The 18750-nt window shown below is 37.9% G+C and overlaps 4 protein-coding genes across 9 annotated transcripts in view; 2 read left to right on the top strand and 2 right to left on the bottom strand.

Annotated features, from left to right (window-relative positions):
- Positions 1 to 961: 961 nt before the first annotated feature.
- LOC136415723 (cylicin-2-like) lies at positions 962 to 4001 on the top strand. The gene is made up of 5 exons (XM_066400483.1): positions 962 to 1251; positions 2907 to 3024; positions 3078 to 3325; positions 3379 to 3531; positions 3585 to 4001. The coding sequence occupies exons 1-5, from the start codon at positions 1231 to 1233 to the stop codon at positions 3762 to 3764; spliced, it is 720 nt and encodes a 239-aa protein (XP_066256580.1). The 5' UTR covers positions 962 to 1230; the 3' UTR covers positions 3765 to 4001.
- Positions 4002 to 4541: 540 nt separating this feature from the next.
- Positions 4542 to 16363, top strand: Ir8a (Ionotropic receptor 8a). Its single transcript, XM_066399919.1, has 14 exons — positions 4542 to 4575; positions 11598 to 11936; positions 11988 to 12154; positions 12208 to 12642; positions 13131 to 13223; positions 13597 to 13791; positions 13848 to 13947; positions 14082 to 14259; positions 14313 to 14496; positions 14554 to 14675; positions 14735 to 15052; positions 15141 to 15262; positions 15627 to 15773; positions 15991 to 16363. The coding sequence occupies exons 2-14, from the start codon at positions 11615 to 11617 to the stop codon at positions 16185 to 16187; spliced, it is 2580 nt and encodes an 859-aa protein (XP_066256016.1). The 5' UTR covers positions 4542 to 4575; positions 11598 to 11614; the 3' UTR covers positions 16188 to 16363.
- On the bottom strand, positions 5867 to 10880 carry LOC136415371 (toll-like receptor Tollo). Of its 3 annotated transcripts, XM_066399923.1 has the most exons (3): positions 10773 to 10880; positions 9582 to 9708; positions 5867 to 7712 (listed from the first exon to the last, which is right to left on the bottom strand). In XM_066399923.1, exons 2-3 carry the CDS (start codon positions 9595 to 9597, stop codon positions 5902 to 5904), a joined length of 1827 nt encoding a protein of 608 aa, XP_066256020.1. In that variant the 5' UTR covers positions 9598 to 9708; positions 10773 to 10880; the 3' UTR covers positions 5867 to 5901. The 3 variants fall into 3 exon arrangements, with proteins under 3 accessions (XP_066256020.1, XP_066256021.1, XP_066256022.1); XM_066399924.1 differs by lacking the exon at positions 9582 to 9708 and having other exon boundaries at positions 10773 to 10870; XM_066399925.1 differs by lacking the exons at positions 9582 to 9708; positions 10773 to 10880 and adding an exon at positions 7817 to 7954.
- Positions 16362 to 18750, bottom strand: part of LOC136415372 (paired box protein Pax-2a-like) — an 81437-nt gene continuing 79048 nt past the window's right edge. For 3 of the 4 annotated variants that reach the window (XM_066399926.1, XM_066399928.1, XM_066399927.1), the window contains exon 12: positions 16362 to 18676. In XM_066399926.1, coding sequence (XP_066256023.1) covers positions 18477 to 18676 — 200 coding nt within the window. In that variant the 3' untranslated portion in view covers positions 16362 to 18476. The remainder of the gene's footprint in view (positions 18677 to 18750) is intronic. The other variant, XM_066399929.1, reaches the window with a different exon arrangement.

Genomic DNA, 18750 nt, shown 5'->3' with positions numbered 1-18750 from the left:
GTGAAAACACAATTTATTAGGTAAAAAACTCATGGTGAATTAATCGCAGTGGTCAAGTTGCGTTATTTGCTAAAATGTAGTGAGCTGTGGTCAAGCCACAATACATTACGCTTTTCTTGTATCATAATTTTAAGGTCAATGTCTCCTCGTGGAACTTGTACTGTATACTTGAATAATCATACTACATCACTTAATAGCTATTTTTGTATATTTGGGCTCGTACGTAAAAGAAGCTCATCCAGTTATTACATTCAGTTCACGTTATTCAAATTTTGAAAAAACTATTCGTCTAAAAAATCGAGAGAATTCCCTTAAGGTCAGTTCAGGCTGCTCCAGTACCTCCACATTTACTCCTGAGTTTTGTGTTTATTGAGTCTAGATATACCCATATTGTCCCATATAGGATCCATTCTGGTTATTTCAGTTTTGAGAAGTTTAGTCATTTCAAATATTCAGAGAGTTTCTCTTAGGGCCAAATTGTTAATGTGGTGTCAACTTTAACATAAAGTTAGTTTCCGTGCAGATTAAGACTCCTAAACGTGTCCAGGCTCTATTTCAACCTTCCCATGGAAACTATGTGGTAGTTAAAGTTCAATTATTAACATTATTAACTTCGCCCTTAAGGTCGCTTCTAGTACTCAAGTTTCAAAATCAGATAATTTGCATTAAGGTCTATTCAGTATACTCGACCGGTTTATGGAGCTGCACTTCTTTCTCAATTCATCTCAAAAATTTAGCTAAGTTTCGTTGAGATCAATCCAGGTTAGTTCAGGTTAGGAAATAACGCTTCTACCAGAAATTTCGTAAAAAAATTCCTAGAATTTAGCCAACAAGACAAAAACTCCCGATTTATACTCATCAAACGAGGTTCTTTAATATATGAATTACCATGCAATGATGGAACTATTTCTAAATTACTGACAGGAGTTGATTAGGGAATTTTCTGTAATTTTTCAGCCCTCTTTGAGCCTCATTCCTTTCATACTTTCATTTTCTGCTGAAAAGCAAAATCCTCTATTTCATGTCCACCGAAAGTGATATCACCACATAGTGAAACCTGTTTGATCAATAGCAACGGATGCTGCACTTGTCTTCTGTGAGTCCCGCCCCCCCCCACTGCGAACCCTAACCAGCTGGAACCCCGTCTTCTTCATCTACCTGGGGCCCCCCTACCTTTCGGACTCGATCAGTATCAGTGTGTGCCGCGAAACTTCACGATTTTAGCTCAACATGAAAATCACGGTGATTTTGGTGAGTTTTTGTTTAGGTTTCTTTTACTAAGTTTGAGTGAATGAAGTCTGTCCTATTGTGATAGGTATGAGTTGGTATACTTTCAGCCAAAAACGGGTTGTTTTGGGAAGATGCTTTATTGATATTTTCTTGTAAATACCTGATTCCAAACAAGCTAATTTGGGTATACAAATACAAGACTTCTTAGTCTGAATGTTGAGATATTTATGTGTAGGTATGCTATTTTGTTTGTGTTTTGAGTGGTACACGAAGACGTTGTTTTAAAATTTTATAGTGTGATTTTTTAAAATTGTTGCTGCGTAATTGTTTTCGAGTTAATTTTGTTTAATTAAAGCTCAAATTCCATAAAATAAAACAAATTCAAGATAGATTAAATTAAATTAAGTTAGGTTAAATTAAATTAAATTAGGTTAAATTAAATTAAATTATATTCGATTTTGTTAAATTAAATTAATTGATTTAATAAGCTCATTTTGAAGACCTTATTTTGAATAATTTTAGGGCTCCCAATTTTGTCACTTTTGTCGCTTTTTAATGTCACAACACTTGAAATTATTGCACGTTTCAACTTCGTCTTGGTTTTTAGCTGTAAAACCGCAGCCGGGAGCAAACAGGGCGTAATCTGTGTTTCGCACAACTCTCCTTTTGGACATTTTCTAACTCGTGAGTTCAAAAACCTGCAAGATTAGTCACCAGCCCTTCATGTCAAACACACTTTTTAAGTGCAATGTAGATTTTCATAAAAATGACTCGTGGATAATGCATTGCTGTAATGATGCATTGCATGCCAGAAATAGCGCTTTAATGTAGAGTTTTCGCAACCTACGAGGAGAAACTGAATGGGAGTAAAAGTGTACTAATTATATTACTGTTCAATAAATCAGCTGCTTCATAGCAAAAATGGAGGCAATCAGTAAAAGTATAATCTGAAAAAATTGCCATCTAATTTTACCAAACAAGAAAACCAACCGAAATCGAATCCCGTCGAAATCCCCCCTTAAGGTGCTTAATTAAATTATTCCGCTTATTAGCATGGTTTTACTTTACCATTGTTCTAACAAGTGTTTTTGTGCCGAAGACCAGTTAGAAACAGAATTAATTTCGCTTGGCCGATTTTGGACCGAATTTCTATAGATAATCATTTTGCAAGCTGACGTTTGCCAAAGATCTGACTTTGCACTATAAAACGCGAAAAACCCTTTCGTGCAAAAACCATTGCCTTAATTCAATATCTATGTACCAACGAAGCCGATCGTATTGTTGTTGGCAAATTGTCTTCAATAAATATCAATTTAACGCCTTATGAAATCGATGCTCTAAAGAGAAAGCCGCAAAATTGCAAATTAAATATCGAAAATTGATCAGAAATAGAAGAAAAAAGTTTTTAAAAAACACAGGTCCGGACCTATGCAACAACCCACGTGTTTGAAGGAGTTTGGGTGGTTGCCTAACTGTTGCTGCAGCTGAAATTGAACTGTAGTCAGCAATGGTGCCGTCTGCTACAGGTTCCCGAGGGTATTCGGAAAATAGTGTAATTTATGTAATTCTACACAAGTTAAAATTCATTTTTGCGTTATTCGGATTAACTAACAGTCCGATTCGGCTGGGAATCCCATCCAATGTGATCCGGCCTAGTTAATCCTTTTTTATTTCAGTTATTCGGAGTACTAATCGCCTCCTTAGCAGTGTCTCTAGCTCACCCAGCAAAATCCAAGCACAGCCAAAAACACCATTCTTCCTCAGGTTCTAAAGGCGGAGGCAAGAAAGTTAAAGGTAAGAATATGATTTCTCTTTTTTTTGCGTTCCTCTCGATGGAAGGGAAACAGGCAAGACATACTTCGAGGAGGCTGGCAAGCAAGTTTCTGTATCTTCTGGGAAGCACGACAGGGAAAAGGGCAGTCACGGGTCCGACAAATCGGAAGACCACAAGGAACTAGACGAGGAGAAAGGGGCTAAGAAGCATAAGCACTATCATGCGGATAAACATGAGAGGTTCCATAAGAGCGGAGGGGAGAGTGCGCATGGAGCGAAGTTCGAGGAGGCTTCAAAGCGGCATAAGGGCAATTTCAAAAAGGTACCTTTCTATTCAACCAAATCAGCCACAAATTGCCATCCACATTTCTTCAGGGCTACAGGGAGAAGTTCCATAAGGATGAACTGCAAAAGCATGATCGGTTCTTCAATAAGGGCGAGAGCTCTGGAGCCTACAATATCTACGGTAAAAAGGGCTCCAAGTACGGTTCAGAGCAAGTTTCCAAGAAGTCCGCTGGTAAATTCAAGGTAAGCATAGCTTTGATTCTTGTATTGTTGATAATAAAGTCATCGTCCCATAGAGCCTGAAATCTGAAGGCAAACACGCAAAATCCGGTAAGAAATCTAGTGGTCATCACAAGGGCGACAAAAAGGGTCATAAGAGCTCCAAAGGATCGAAAAGCCATCACTCCAAAGGGAGTTCGCACGCAAGTAAGGGCAGCAAGAAGGGGGGTAAGCGCTACAAACACAAGGGGCACTAAAACATTGTCTCGAGATAGGGGAGTTTCGATGTTTCTTCTAACGGGTTTTATGAAACTTTTCGCGGAAAGTTGTTTTTTTTAAAGAGTTGATTTATTTATGTTGAAACTTTTAGTAATATTTTAAGATTATTGTGAGCGATTCTTCATTTTCGGAGTCTTCAGTGAATCCTGGGCTTTAGTAGTAGTTACAGTACAAACAATATTTTTGTAATAAATTCTTCCTGAACCGCAGGTCGACCAATGAGAATTTTGTTTGATTTTGTTGAATTTTTTACATCCAATTTTTCTTTCCTTTACAGAAGAATCCCTCCTCCACAAGCCTGTTCTCCAGCCCAGAATTTTAGTTTTTCTTGGAAATTTACCGGGTAAGAAACGAGGTCAATCTCCACCTAAACACATCCCAAATGACTCGGAAATATCAATTATCTACGCCTATCAAAATCCTCATTTCAACAGTCATACTCAATCAAATTTAATCACTTCGATAGGATGTATATATATTCCGCCAGTGGCGTAGGCACATGCTTGATACATATTTGAGTAGTTTAGGCTGATGTCCTTTCAACCACCACCCCTGACCAAAGCTTGCGCTAGTTAATTAATAATTCACGCTGTCGTGACATCAAGAAATCTTGCCCTCAAGAATTTGGTGAATATTTCATTATGATGGACATTAAGCAATGCTCATACGACCTTTAAAAAGGGTGGTTTTTGAGGTCTTTTATGACCTGATTTCCCTGCGGCAAAATGTATTTAACTCTATCCCTATTAGTACTTTTGCAGCTAAGTTGGGCGGAAAAATTCAAAATTGGTGAGTAAAAACTATAATAAGCTAACAAAATTAGCATTAATTAATTCTATGGTAAATTCCTCGAAAATTTCTCAGCCACAGAATCATGTGAAAATAGTGAATTTCTTTGCTATTTGCGGGTGATGAAGAAAACAGAATCGTAGGAGAGTTAAATATCTTAAAATGAATGAAAATTTCAAAATTCTAACTACCTGAACTAACTTTAAATAGACTTTTGATACCAACAAATTTCAAGCTGAATAACTCCGTATGAATTGTACAAAAACTGCAAAAATTGCTTGTTTGAACAAATAATGGAGTAACATGGAATTATTTGACCTTATGAGAAAGACCACATAAATGACCTTAAAACAAGGAAAGTTTTGGGGAAGTTCATCATCCTAGAAGACTCTGCACCAGTGAATATGAGTCTCAATAATTCACCAATTACTGTGTAAAATTACGCAAATTTGTAATTTCATTGATTAAAAGCCGGTGTCGTATCATCTCGAAGAAGAACCTATAAATGACTGAAAGAGAAATTTTGGAAACAACTCAAGTACACTTCCTACACTAATCGATGATTCAGAAGAAGTGGGCATAGCCAAACAGTTGCTAACATTCTCCTAAGACGAGTCCAACTTTTTGACCAAATGGCCGTCATGTATTAGTATTCCTGTGACGCCATTTTGTTAACAGAGATGTGTCATGAACTGGCGCATATACAATAGAAGGGATCATGATGGCCCCATTTCCTCTGACTTCGTCGCCATGGATTAGTGCCTTTTTCTGCAAAAAGGGAGATATCTGGTAAAAAACAATGTTACATCAAGTTTTTCTAGATCCTTGACACCAATTGGGCTGAATCATATTGCACAGAGTTAGTAAATTGATTGTTTAATGAATTGTGGCATAACATAACCCAATTTGACCTCGTGCTCAAGATTAGATAATTGAGACTACAAGAAGAGAAATTCGGGAAAATCGTAGCAGCCCAAATAAACCCTCTGCACCAATGAATTTCAGGCTGGATAATTGTCTGATTATTGTGTAGAGTTACCAAAATTTGGGATTTGCTTGGTTAACTAATAGTGGTGTTACATTGCTCCATTTGACGAAGAATACATAAATGTATCTACAAGAAGAAAAAGTTCGGAAAATTGTAGCAGTGTGAGCAGACTTTTTGCACCAACAAATTCGAAGCTGAATAATCGCTCTAATTATTATCAACACAAGGGCGATTGATAAGCTTATGAATAGTGGATCGAGGGGCAAAATTGCAACAATCAGTTGGGGGTAATGAACATTCGAGTTAAAATAATCAACAACTTTTATTTTTACAACAAATCACTCTAAAACTAGTTCAAACTCGTCAGCCCTATATCTCCTCCTTTTCAAATAAATGTAGAATCTATAGCAGACAATCCCAGTTATGATTGAGCCCAATGTGGCTACCATGAACATTCCAAAGTTGAACAAAGCTCCCCTGCTCGATGACGTGGAGTCATCGGACACCAGCATGTTCTTCACTGCAGATCTGCAGGGAATGCCTGCAACATTTTGATTCAAATTTTCGATGTGTTCACTTTGAGTATACACTATGTGCTTTTGCTTCAGGAACATTATGATTCGGCCCAGGTCATCACAAGTGAGCTGATTTGATTTGATGTTGATGTTGCTGAGACTGGGCAGCTTTGAGAGTATTAGCTCATATTCTATGTATATCAGCTTATTAGCACCGATGTCCAGGCTTCTTAGGTTTTTTAGAGGCTCTATTATCTTGTACGACAAAGACTCTATAGCGTTATCAGACAAGTTCAGGACCTCCAAGTTCTCCAAGTTGTGAAAGGTCTGAACGTCCATAGATTCTATGACGTTCTGGGACAAATCTAGGACTTTCAGATTTTTGAGGTTTGAGAAAGTCAGTTCAGGAATGTGATTTAACGCGTTGCTCATCAAGCTCAGTTGCTCAAGGCCTTCTAAATCGGTGAAAAGATTTTGGTTTAATTCAATATGGTTTTCTGCCAAGTTCAGGATACTTAGACTCGGAACACTGAGGAACCCTTGGGAGGCCCAGTTTCGAATTTTATTCGATCGCAAATTGAGCTTCTCGAGGCTCGGCAAATTGGAGAATGAAATGTCTGAAATGTTGTTGAAGCTCAGATCCAGAAATTTGAGCTGAGGTGAGTAGGAGGCGCTGATTTTGCTTAAGACGTTGAAGGATAAGTCGACGATGGTGAGTTGAGTTTTGTTGGCGAATATTCTGGAGTCGAAAATTCTGAGCTCATTACTGGTTAAGTTAAGCTTTTGTAGTCTGAAAAGTGACCTCAGATTGGGAGTTTTGAGACTAACCAGCTGATTGTGCCCCAGGTTTAGCACCCTGAGCTTACCTAAGCTCTCCAGAGCGAAGTTAAGATCTACTATTTGGTTGCAGCTTAAATCTAGCTCACTTAAGTCATACTGAATAGTACCCCAATTGTAGTAAGTACTCTCTGATATAAGGGGCGAGGTCGACTGGCTATTCACACTGATATCCAGAGGTCTAGAGTTCTTAGCGCACGAAAAATAAACAGATTTGAGGGTCGAAATTAAGTTCTGCCTCAAACTAAGTCTCTTTAGCTTGTTCAACTCGCACAACTGCAAATCACCAATCACCTTCACGTGATTCTCCACAATTTCCAAACTTTCCAAACTTTCCAGCTCCTTAAACCCTCCAGGATCAATAGAAGACAGTCCATTATTCCTCAGCTCTAAACGTTTTAGATGGTTCAGCCCCCGAAGAGTCACGTTCTCAACCTCAAAATGGGTGTCCTCCACAAGAAGCTTCTCCAGCTTCAGTAACTTCTCGAAAATAGCCAAATTTCTGTCGAACTCAAACGTGCTGTTGTAAATATGCAGAATTTTAATATTCTTCACGTTCTTGAAGATGGTACTAGTGATGCCTTCCAAGACGGAGTCGGCCACTGTCAGGGAAATTTCGTTGTTGATGGTGATGTCCTCCAGGAAGTACTCATATCCCTTGGTGATGCCACTACAGCTGACGTTGAAAGAGTTTTGGCCATATTCTTCGTAGTAGGAGAAAGTCTTGTCGCAGTTGAGGGTCCAGGTTAGCTTCACGAAGCTCAGAAGCAGGAATGCGAGGACAACCGGCATTAGGTCTGCAATGAAAGAAACGTGGTGCACTACTGAAGTTTCCGGTGGTCCATTGTAGGTATTTATGGAAAGGAAAAACTGCCATTGAATTATTCATTAATGGACGTACACAGCCCTGTAATTACTGTGCTGGCCTTGCCATCAAAGCGTGAACTTTTGGTTTTGGGTTTCTCAATTTTAATTATTGTAGTTTCCACTCTGACGTTACATTTCTGGGCGCACAGCCTTGAAAGGCAGGGAAATTGTTGGAAAAGAAAACTGAAATGGTTTTCTAAATATCTGACAATATCGTTGAAATTCCTTCGAAATTCGCGAAATGCTGGGAAATTAAAGAAAAGCTTAAGCCTCTTAAATAAGTTGAAGAAGTATTATGTTAATGATTAGCTAAAATAGCAGCAATTAGGTATTAAATATATCATGTTTTCAGTAATAAATGTCTCGTTATAACTATCTACAATTTTTTTCCTAGTTGCTAAAATGTAACAGCAGTATCTTGATCAGTGACACATGGCGAAATTGCCAGCGTATTTACTATACACAATTCGATTAACGGTAGATTTCACTGTTGGTTGGATAGAAAAGTAAACAATTATTGATTGAAAAGCGTTTTAGGATCGTTTCGATTCTTTTAGGCTCGGGAATTTCATCAAGAAGAAAAGTGCGCTCTAAGCGCGTTAAAGAATGAAAAATCAACAGGACCGGACCGAATCCTAGCCCGAGGTAATTAAGGATTGGCAAACAAAACCTTGAATTCTATGTTGAATACAATGTACGGGCGATTAAGCATTGACTTATTCACAACCATATGGAAAATAGCCACACTCATACTAATAGGGAAACTTTCAACGCCCTTCAAAGGTACAGAGCAATTTGCCTCTGGGACAAAATGGCAAACGTACCGTTGTGTTTTGTCAAAAAGTGATTAGAGGAGGAACTCTGCGGGAACATCAATCCGCCTTACTGCAATGTCGCGATCAAGGAACATAATGTGACAATGACAACATAATGAGAAAGAAGATTGTCCACGAAGTAACATAATAAGGATGACTTTAATAAGGATGACGCCACATAAGACGAGCCTACAAGAGAAGGCTGCTTTAAGTCCGGCCTCTTCGCCCCCGACGGAAGTGATGCTCGTCTCGGGGAGATCCTAGATGAAGATCAAGAAGGGTGTTTAGTGGGTTCTTTGCAGTGCTCAAACCTAGCTTGGGTTGAAGGGATTTAGGGTGAAAATCAAGGTCCCAAAGACAAGTCCTCGATCAGTCCTCGTCGCATTCACCTCATTCCGAACAGAATCGTATGATTAAGTCGTCACAATCGTGTTAAAACATTATTGCCACAATTACGCACTTTTCATGTAGAGAAAAAGCTACCATTAATTTACAAGATCTCCATAGGCAAATCGGTAATTTTATAACGCGAAAGCCAAGGCTAAATGCAAATTATTGTGTTAACGAGGCAGGTACAAAGAGATTTAAATAAGGGCCAAATTAAATTCTAAATTAATGGGTACATTTTTTGCAGAGATATCATGTCCTCATGAAACTCATCGTCAATTAGCCATCAACTGACAAGCTATGGTTATGTTATCTTCATATGTTTTAATGATCATACACTATCATATCATACACCATGATTAGGCAAATAGATAGGAAGTATCCTTCACTGCGGTTAGTCTATAATCACTTATCTCGATTGAGTTGTAGCGAAACACGTCAAAACGCATAGATCAAAATAGAAGAAGTAATCACTATTAATCACTGTTATTGTGCACTGTTATTGCTAGAGCATTATTAAACCTGAACTAACCCAGTTCCAACCCCAACACCCTTGGGCAAATTATGATTTTAATAATGTTGTAATTTACTCCTTACCAGGCGTGACACTCATTCTGAGCGTTGCCCAACGGGCTCATTTAACCATGCCGGCGGCCTCTTGAATAAGACGCATTTTGCAAAACTTTTGCTCCATTGGACTCTGATTTCTTCACCGCCTAAAACACTGGTCAAAATAACGCGTTAATCAGTAGTAGATTATCGATATATCGAGGACAAAGTTTAGTTACGCTAAAGCACGAAGAAATTGTTAAAATGCCAGTCCGTTAATTGCTTCAAATATCTCAGAAACCGGAACATTTCACTCTCGTTTTTTAAAGTTAATTAGATCAGCCAAGTGGTTTGGTTTTGGCGCTGAATATAAATTATGGTTAGAAAAGGTTTATGCGGTAAAAGCTAGTAATTGCTGCCAGCGTAAGAGTTAATTGTTTATTTTTTCTTGGAAAGTTAATGGAAAATAGTTCGGTTTATTGTCTGTTAAAAGTTTTTGATGATAGAATGGGGGTGCACGCTAAAAAATAAATTAATATGACCAGCCAATAATGCTTATTCGGAAAGAGAAACAAACTTTCAGAAAATAACATTATATGAAGAAATCCTAGCTGAGAAGACTAAATTCTCGCAAAAAGTTGATCTGAGAGGTGAAAACTTTTTGAGCATCGTTTTGAGACAAGAGAAACTGAGAAGTGAGTGAGAATGAAAGAAACTAAGAAGAGACGCAGCAAGAGGAGGAAGTCTTAGAGAAAAAGGGGAAGAAATTATTATACAGAACTATTCCTCCCTCTCTTCCCCCAATAAGAGAATTCTACTTGAAATGGAACCCAATTCAGTGCCTCAACGAATTTCTAGAATTATCATCGATATTTTTCTGTTAATTTAAATTCATATTAAACTTTTTTATACCTTTTTCTTACCTAAAATCTCTCCCTCTTCTTCACACTCACAATCTAAGCTCCTATATACAAAACTAAACCATCGGCAGTACTGCTTGTATGTGTGTTGTTATGCTCAGCGGGTACGTTTAGCTCACAGTGTGTTGCTTCAGTACTCTGAATTCTTCAGAATAATTTAGTGCTACTGATAACTTCACTCTATAATAACGCTTCACCATAAACTGCAGTTAAACTGATGAGAAGATACATAATCACAAACGCAACAAATTGTTGCTTCACTTTTATACGAGAGTGTAGATATTGCACTAAACCTAATTAGTATTATTATAATGTTTACTGCACTATGCTCGATTTGAAATAACCGCATTTTCCATTGCTTCCATGTCCTGTTGTGGTCAGCAAGAGAAATGTCGAATTTCGTAGGCAGGAGAGCGTAGTATCGATCGTTTCCCACCACATAGTGCTAAGTACTTATTTCTTCACTTTAGACTTTAACCTAGGTGGGTTTATCTCAAGCATGATCTACTTAGATTGAACGAAACATGCTTGCGAGCTTTAGCATGTGAGTTTTCCTGATTTGTCTAGTAGGGTCGATACTTGAGCTCCGCTTTACAACGGCCGGCTGGCCACCGTGTTAGTCAGACTTGATTATTATTGATTTCATTAGGATTTATTGCAAGTGGCTAGTCTCCTGCATGTTGTATATATAAGCAATTTCTGATCTAATAACTGGTCTTTTGCGGTATGTGCATCTCGCAGGAACATCATATTTTCGGCCTTCGATTCTTGATGTTCTTGGTTACTAATTTACATCGTCGCCCGAGAATATTTCATTTTTGCTACTAGATACATAATATGGTATTATTGAATCTCATTCAAATGCTTAAGATCACTGTTTACTAACTATCGAGCAAACCCTGTACTTTCATCTCCCATGGGCCGGAAATAAGTCAGCGAGAAAGGTGTTTGCATTATAATATTAGAGGTTTTTACTCGGTTAATATAGCAGCATGGACAAATCTCTTAAATGCGTTTAAAAAAACTGGTAAAAGTTGCTGTTTTGTTTGGCTAAAAGTGAAATGCCATTGAAAAAATGCAGCTATTTCCCTAAATTGCCAATAACCGTGAAATGAGCAAAAAACAATTTACGTAACTTTTACAGTGACAGTCCTGCATCACATGCAGAAATCCAACGTTCAATACTTCGAGGAGTATTTGAGGACACTCCAAAGTAACCAGGAGATTGAGCTGTCGATGGTGCAGCTCTCTGAATACGACGATGATGAAAGTCAAAAAATTTGCGCTGCTTTGTCCCAGGGCTTCAGTCTCATCTTGGACTTCACTTGGTCAGGCAATGAAGTTGTCCAGGATTTAGTCAGTAACATGAGCCTGCCGTACATCCACATCGATGTCTCTATTGCCGCTTTCCTGATTTTGTTGGATTCTTACTTGGACAATAGGAATTCTACTGATATATTGATTATATTTGATAAAGAGGAATGTGAGTGAGGAATTAATCCACAAGAGCTTAATGTAACATAACTTTCTTCAGACATCGATCAAGCCCTATACCACTGGTTGGACTCCACAAGGCTGAGAATGGTCATGGCGGAGCCCTTGGATAGAACTATGGCCAGGAAAATCAAGCAGATAAGGCCAATTCCGAATAGCTTTGCTATTATAGCTAGCACCGCCAACATGCCCGAAATTCTATCTCAGGTAAGGTTCCCAATGTAATCAGTTCCCAAATGGACAATTTTACCAAATCACAGGCGATTCATGAAGGATTACTCGACTTGCCAGATCGCTGGAATTTAGTCTTCACAGACTTCCAAGCAACGAACTTCGACCGGAGCCTACTTTACAACCAATCAGTTTCTCTGATATACCTCAATTCTCAGCTTTGCCATGACCTCCTGAAAGATGACCACTGTCCGGAGGATTTTGAGCTAAATGACCGGTATCTACAATGGATGGCCGTTTCCATCGACAAGCTGGTTCATAGGTTGTTGGAGGAACGTCTGAAGTTCCCTACAATGGCATTTGAGTGCATGAAACCGGATTTTCCAGATGAGACCAAGCAGAGGTTCGACGACGTTTTCGAAGCGATCCTCATGGATAATTCGAATATTCTCACTCTGCAAGGGAAGAGTGTGCATCTTGGAGTGAGGGGGAAGGTAGAGAAAATGGTTAATGGAAGCTTTCAGGTGAGTTTTTGCCTTCAGAGTTCCTACCGAAACCCACAAGGTTCCTGATTAGTTTTTACACCACACTGATTCCGATATTCAGCAACCAAGTAAGGCGATTCCGATATTCAGCAGGCGCGAAAGGCAACGACCTCATTTCATACACGAATTGCAAATCAACCGTTTACATTTTAGTATTTTCACAGATAACACATTAAAATGGTAATTAAAAAAATATATAAACGATAAGTTCGAGCAACGATTTGTAAAATATCAACAGTGAGATTATACGCAAATTTACGCTGTTTTAAGTGAAATGAAATCTGATCATTGTGACCAAAACCTTCAAGAGTCTTGGCCAATAATTTCTAGGTGAATTTGCCATTTAATGCCCAGTCATTCACGTTTTACCAACCAAAAGGAATGCGTTTTTTTATCTTACTGCAAATTTTTAATTTTTATGATTTTCTATTACAACAATCAGAATAATGAGAGAAATTTGGTTTCAGGTTATTGCGCAATACAAGGACGGGAACCTGCTGCTTGAACCTGAAAAGCAGTTTGATCCTATCAGGGCATTTTATAGAATAGGCATCACTCATGTAAGACTAGATATTCATATTTCCATAACAAAATAGATCTATCTCTTATTGTTTCCAAGATCCCCACCACTCCGTCATCAATTTGAGACGCACTGGATAGAAATCAGCTGCACCCCAATAAAATTAAGTTTTCACTAAATTACTCCTTTTTCCAAAATCTCTCACTAAATGGCAACAAGGCGATGCGCTTTTGTCAAACCAATAATCCTTCCTTATTTGAAAGTGCTGTGAGTGCGACAAAGACGCTGCCATTTGGGCGTTACCAAGTTCTAATTACCATGTTGCCAATGTTTAAAAATTTAATGCTATATTATCTTAAGAATTATTTATTTGCTCTTATATAAGATTTTAACTCTTTTATTGCAATCTGTAGGCTCTTCCGTGGTCCTACAAAGAACAAAATGCAGAAACAGGTGAATATTTCTGGACGGGATATTGCGTCGATTTTGTCAAAAAGCTGGCAGAAGTGATGAATTTTGCTTATGAATTTGTGGAGCCTGCAGTGGGGACTTTTGGGGAGAAAGTTAACGGGACTTGGAATGGTGTTGTTGGGGACTTGGCTGTGGGGGTAACTTCAAAGTCTCTTCTTTTCAGTTTAAATATGTATATTTCTACGGTTTCTAGGATATTGATATGGCCGTAACTGCAATTATTATGACAGCTGATAAAGAGGAAGTCATAGACTTTGTTGCCCCATATTACGAACAAACAGGGATTACTATTGGTAAGCATGAGACTCTTTAATATTTCCATGCTTACTCGAGTTTAAAAAAACATTTTTTTAATGTTACTTTGTTTCTTAGCGTCTCTATTTAACCGTTAAAGTTTATTTTTAGTTTGCTTCTGCTACTTTTTCAGTAATGAGAAAACCAGTTCGGAAAACCTCTCTCTTCAAGTTCATGACTGTTTTAAAATTAGAAGTATGGCTTAGCATAGTAGCCGCCCTAATCGTCACTGGGTTCATGATTTGGTTCCTGGACAAATACTCACCTTACAGCGCTAGAAATAACAAAAAAGCTTATCCATATCCTTGCAGGTAGTTCACTTACGTTCACTCTTAAAAAACGATAAATACTTAATCAATAACAGGGAATTCACTCTCAAAGAGAGCTTCTGGTTCGCTTTGACTTCATTCACCCCTCAAGGGGGTGGTGAGGCTCCAAAGGCTTTGTCTGGAAGGACTTTGGTGGCAGCCTATTGGCTCTTCGTGGTCCTCATGCTAGCCACTTTCACAGCGAATTTGGCTGCCTTTTTGACTGTGGAAAGAATGCAGGTATGCCTTAATAATCTTGTTGTTTATGAGTTTAAGAGATTTTTTTTACTTATTAAGGCCCCAGTGCAATCCTTGGAACAGCTGGCCAGACAATCGAGGATCAACTACACCGTAGTCAGAGACTCAGAAACTCATAAGTACTTTATTAATATGAAGTTTGCTGAAGACACGTTGTATAGGTAAGATCATGATGATTTTGCTTCTCAATTCTTCTATTCCGAATAAACATCATCCAAAGAATGTGGAAAGAACTGACCTTAAATGCTTCAACTGACGATACGCGATACAGAGTCTGGGACTATCCCATCAGAGAGCAGTATGGTCATATTTTGCTGGCAATAAACGACTCTAATCCAGTGGACAATGCCACAGAAGGATTCAGGATTACAGACGAACACTTGGATGCTGATTTTGCCTTTATTCACGATTCCAGTGAGATTCGTTACGAAATTAGCAAGAACTGCAATCTCACTGAAGTAGGGGAAGTGTTTGCAGAAAAGCCTTATGCAGTGGCTGTGCAGCAGGGTAGTCATTTGCAGGATGACCTGAGCAAAGTGTAAGTTTCTGGTTTTGTTGTAAATCAAGGTTTTTATATTGATCATTTTTATAGCTACATTAAGATTTCTCATGGTTTTTTGTTGCAGTATCTTAGATTTACAAAAAAATCGTTTCTTTGAACGATTGCAGTCTAAATATTGGAATAACTCGGCCAAAGATGACTGTCCCAGTACTGACGATAATGAAGGAATTACGTTAGAAAGTCTGGGTAAGTATTCAACTATCTTTAGTGTTGGTAATGGGAGAGCCGCCAGGCGCCAGAAAGCACCTCCACCAGAACACGCACCAGAACGCACTTGCAGAACGCAAAAAGCGCCTTCGCTTTTTTTGACTGAGTTAGTACTGACTAAGTAGTGGTACGGAACGTGGCAACAGAGAATGAAACAGTAAATTTTCATAGAGGATTATTGATATGAGAAGGCACAGAAACTATTAATCTCAAACTTCTTATGAAATGCTTTTCGGCGCTTTCCATTTAGTCAATCAACGTCTTTTTCAAGAGCAGTAATTGATCCCCAATGCCCCAATTTTTTTAGATCTCTTTTGTTCTAATTTGAGGTATGTTTCTTTAGGCGGGGTTTTTATAGCCACTCTCTTCGGCCTAGCTCTAGCAATGGTAACATTGGCAGGAGAGGTTTGGTACTACCGCAGGAGGGGTCAAAGAGAAAAGGAGCAGATGAAAGTACAGAAATCGAAGAACTTACCTGGTACTATTCCAGGTAATTTATTTAATTAATGATTTCTTTCTCGGTAGAACTCACTTCGGAGATGCTTGAAACATAAGACATCCAGAAAATACTATTTGGAGAGCAATATTTAGTGCATGTCTCATGTTGTATACAGTTTTGTTCTGCAAACGTTTTTTAATCAATTTATGCTGTCTATATTTATGCTTTATTTTTTATTTATGCTTTAATATTCTCTCCACGTTTATAGGTCTCCTAAAACTACCAAAACCTAGTGTGGCTCCTGTGAGATTGGACGGATTTAAACCAGGAGCCTCTGTAACCATTGGTACCACCTTCAATCCCGTCAACCTGAAGGGGAACCTTACCAAAGAGCTGGAAAGTGTGAATATCTCCCATATTTCCTTGTACCCAAAAGCCCGAAATAGGATTACAAGGGTGGATTAGATGGTTTGTATAGGAAGTTTTTGCTTGGTATGGAGAAAAGTTATTTCATTATTGAGTTTCATGCACTGTTTGTATTGATCTTATGGAAAGTTTTACGTAAATACAACACGAAATTGCAGTCTACATCTTTTAACTTTCGCGACTTTCCGATTTATGCTAATAATAAGCCTTCAATACGTCATTATCATCTTTATTTCTCTAAATATAAACCGCCTACAGCTAAATGAGTGAATGTGACAGGGATCTTTGTTTTTTTTAATTACTTAAATATTCTTAAAATCTCTTTTTGTCAGCTGTCATACTATGAGGGCAAGTACAATATTTAATATATTTTATAGGGCCTAAATCGATTTTGGCCTATCACATTTTTAAATACAATATAGTTACAATACCTTAAAAACGTGAAAAAAAAACACTTGTATCAGGAGCAACAATTTTCCAAAAAAAAAAATTAAAGTTTTCGTTTTTTTTTCACGTTTTTAAATGCCGATCCAGTTTAATCTCGGCTCGGCCTCTTTGGTATATTATTACACACTTTTAGGGTAAAAAATATGAAAAAATAAGTTAAGTCTCAATGAAAATAATACTCTGGCGTTGGGCAATGCTTCTTTTCAGCAACTATAATAATAATCAGAAATTTAATCGAAAAAAGTAATAAAACGTAAATGTGTATTTACAAAAAGGTCTATCTAAGTGGGTACTTACATTTTCGAAAAAAATGGGTTTTTTGTTACATATGGATCAGTGGTAACTGTTTTGTCAGAGTGGTAAAATGGATTTTAAGTGATTTTTAGCCGCTTTTGTAGGGTGCTCCACGTGCCATTGATTGGATAGACCCTCCTTATCACAAATGAAAAATTCGGCAAAAAAACATATGGTTCAGGTTAGTTCGAGTTAGTTCAAATTACCGTTTATTTTAAAAAAAAGACAGTCACCCGTGATTCGGAGACAATCTCTTGTTTTCAAGAAAAAGTCGACATGTCAATTGTTTATCACGGTACTGTCATCTTCTTTGTCAGACAACCGTCTTTTATTTTTATGAAAAGGACGGTCATCTGTGATCATCATACATCCTTTTGATTTTAAGAGAAACCACCCCGGCTGGTTATAAAGTTATCGTTAATTGTTTTTGGGAAGTCCGGTATCTGTGATTTATTTCGAAGAAAACGTTCTTAGGATAGCCACGACTATCGATTGTTCATCAAGCTGATGTCTTTTATTTTTAAGCGGTTTAAAAACAATTTCTTTAACCATTTCAATTGTTTTTTAAGTTAAAAAAAACAAAAAATCGCATATGACGTCATCATTTAACATAAAATTTTTGAATTATTAGTTTACCTTCAAGAGTGATATCTAGGGGACTATTATCCAAACTGATTGAGAAACTCCCCGAACAAAAACGAATATCTGCAATTTTTAATATTCTGTTAAATATCAACAATTTGAGTATCGTCAAGACACTACGTAAAGCACCCTGTAAAGAGCTGCTACGTACATTGAAGCGCATGCGCAAAGCTACAGCTAGAAAGTGAGTACGGTTCTGTTTATATGACTAGTTTAAAAGGTGATGATAGGTAGACTTTTCGTTGAACAAATTTCAATAACTTGGAATTTGAGCTCTTAACGCGGTAAAATAAAACTATACTTTGCTAAAAACAGGGTAGAAAGGTGGTGCGAAACACTATAAACCTTAAGAAATGCCTAAAAATCTACGAAAATCGTCGATGACGGTTTTGTTTGATATGATATACTGAAGTGCTCCTATCTATACAAAAAAAGGTTAATAGCTAACAATTCTTTGGTGTGAACTAAGTAAATATTAAAACGGGCTAAGAAAACCTAATAAAAATATACTATTATTATACATCAAAACAACATCATAGTAATAAATATACACAAGTATAAAACAAATACGTTGTCAAAAAGGTCTCAAAAAGCCGGAGAAATTTAAAATTATGGAAAGAACCATCTACAACTTTTTTACAAAAAATTGCAGCCCCAAGCGGCTCAACTGAAATACTCTCTATTCACATGTTTCTTTTGTACATAAAAATATTCACAAAAATCGCTATAAGTACAGGTATCCGTACAAATTCGGCTTCATAACTTAACTTGCGTACAAGGTGGCATGCAAAATTCTACCAAACCCATTAAAATAATACTAAGTACAATAAGAGATCCGGACTGAACATTCAAAAAGTAAAACAAAACAGAACATAATGCCACCCTGTGCGATAAACTCAAATTCGGAATCAAAAATATGTTGGCCCCGTTTTCATTTTTCTTCTCCTACCCCATATTCAGCTCCGTAGGGTACACAGCTTCGGACTTCAGACAGGCGCTGCCGCTCTCTGTCGGCGAATTGGCGGAAGCTAGAGAGTTGGCGCGAGTGGCCGCCAGGGGGCTTCTGCTACTCTGCTCCTCTGAGCCCGGCACTGGGTGAGCGCCGCTCACTCCGACCTCGTTGTTACTATAGTAGTACGCAGAATCTGCAAAAGACCTTGTTTGTATTTCGATCGAAGGTGGCAGATGAAATGTATTTGAATCCCGAGATAGGAACAGT

The sequence above is a fragment of the Euwallacea similis genome, chromosome 20 (assembly GCF_039881205.1).
Source record: "Euwallacea similis isolate ESF13 chromosome 20, ESF131.1, whole genome shotgun sequence".
In the NCBI taxonomy this organism is placed as follows: Eukaryota; Metazoa; Arthropoda; class Insecta; order Coleoptera; family Curculionidae; genus Euwallacea; species Euwallacea similis.
Note: the sequence above shows the minus strand (reverse complement) of the source record. Positions and strands in the feature narration are given on the sequence as shown.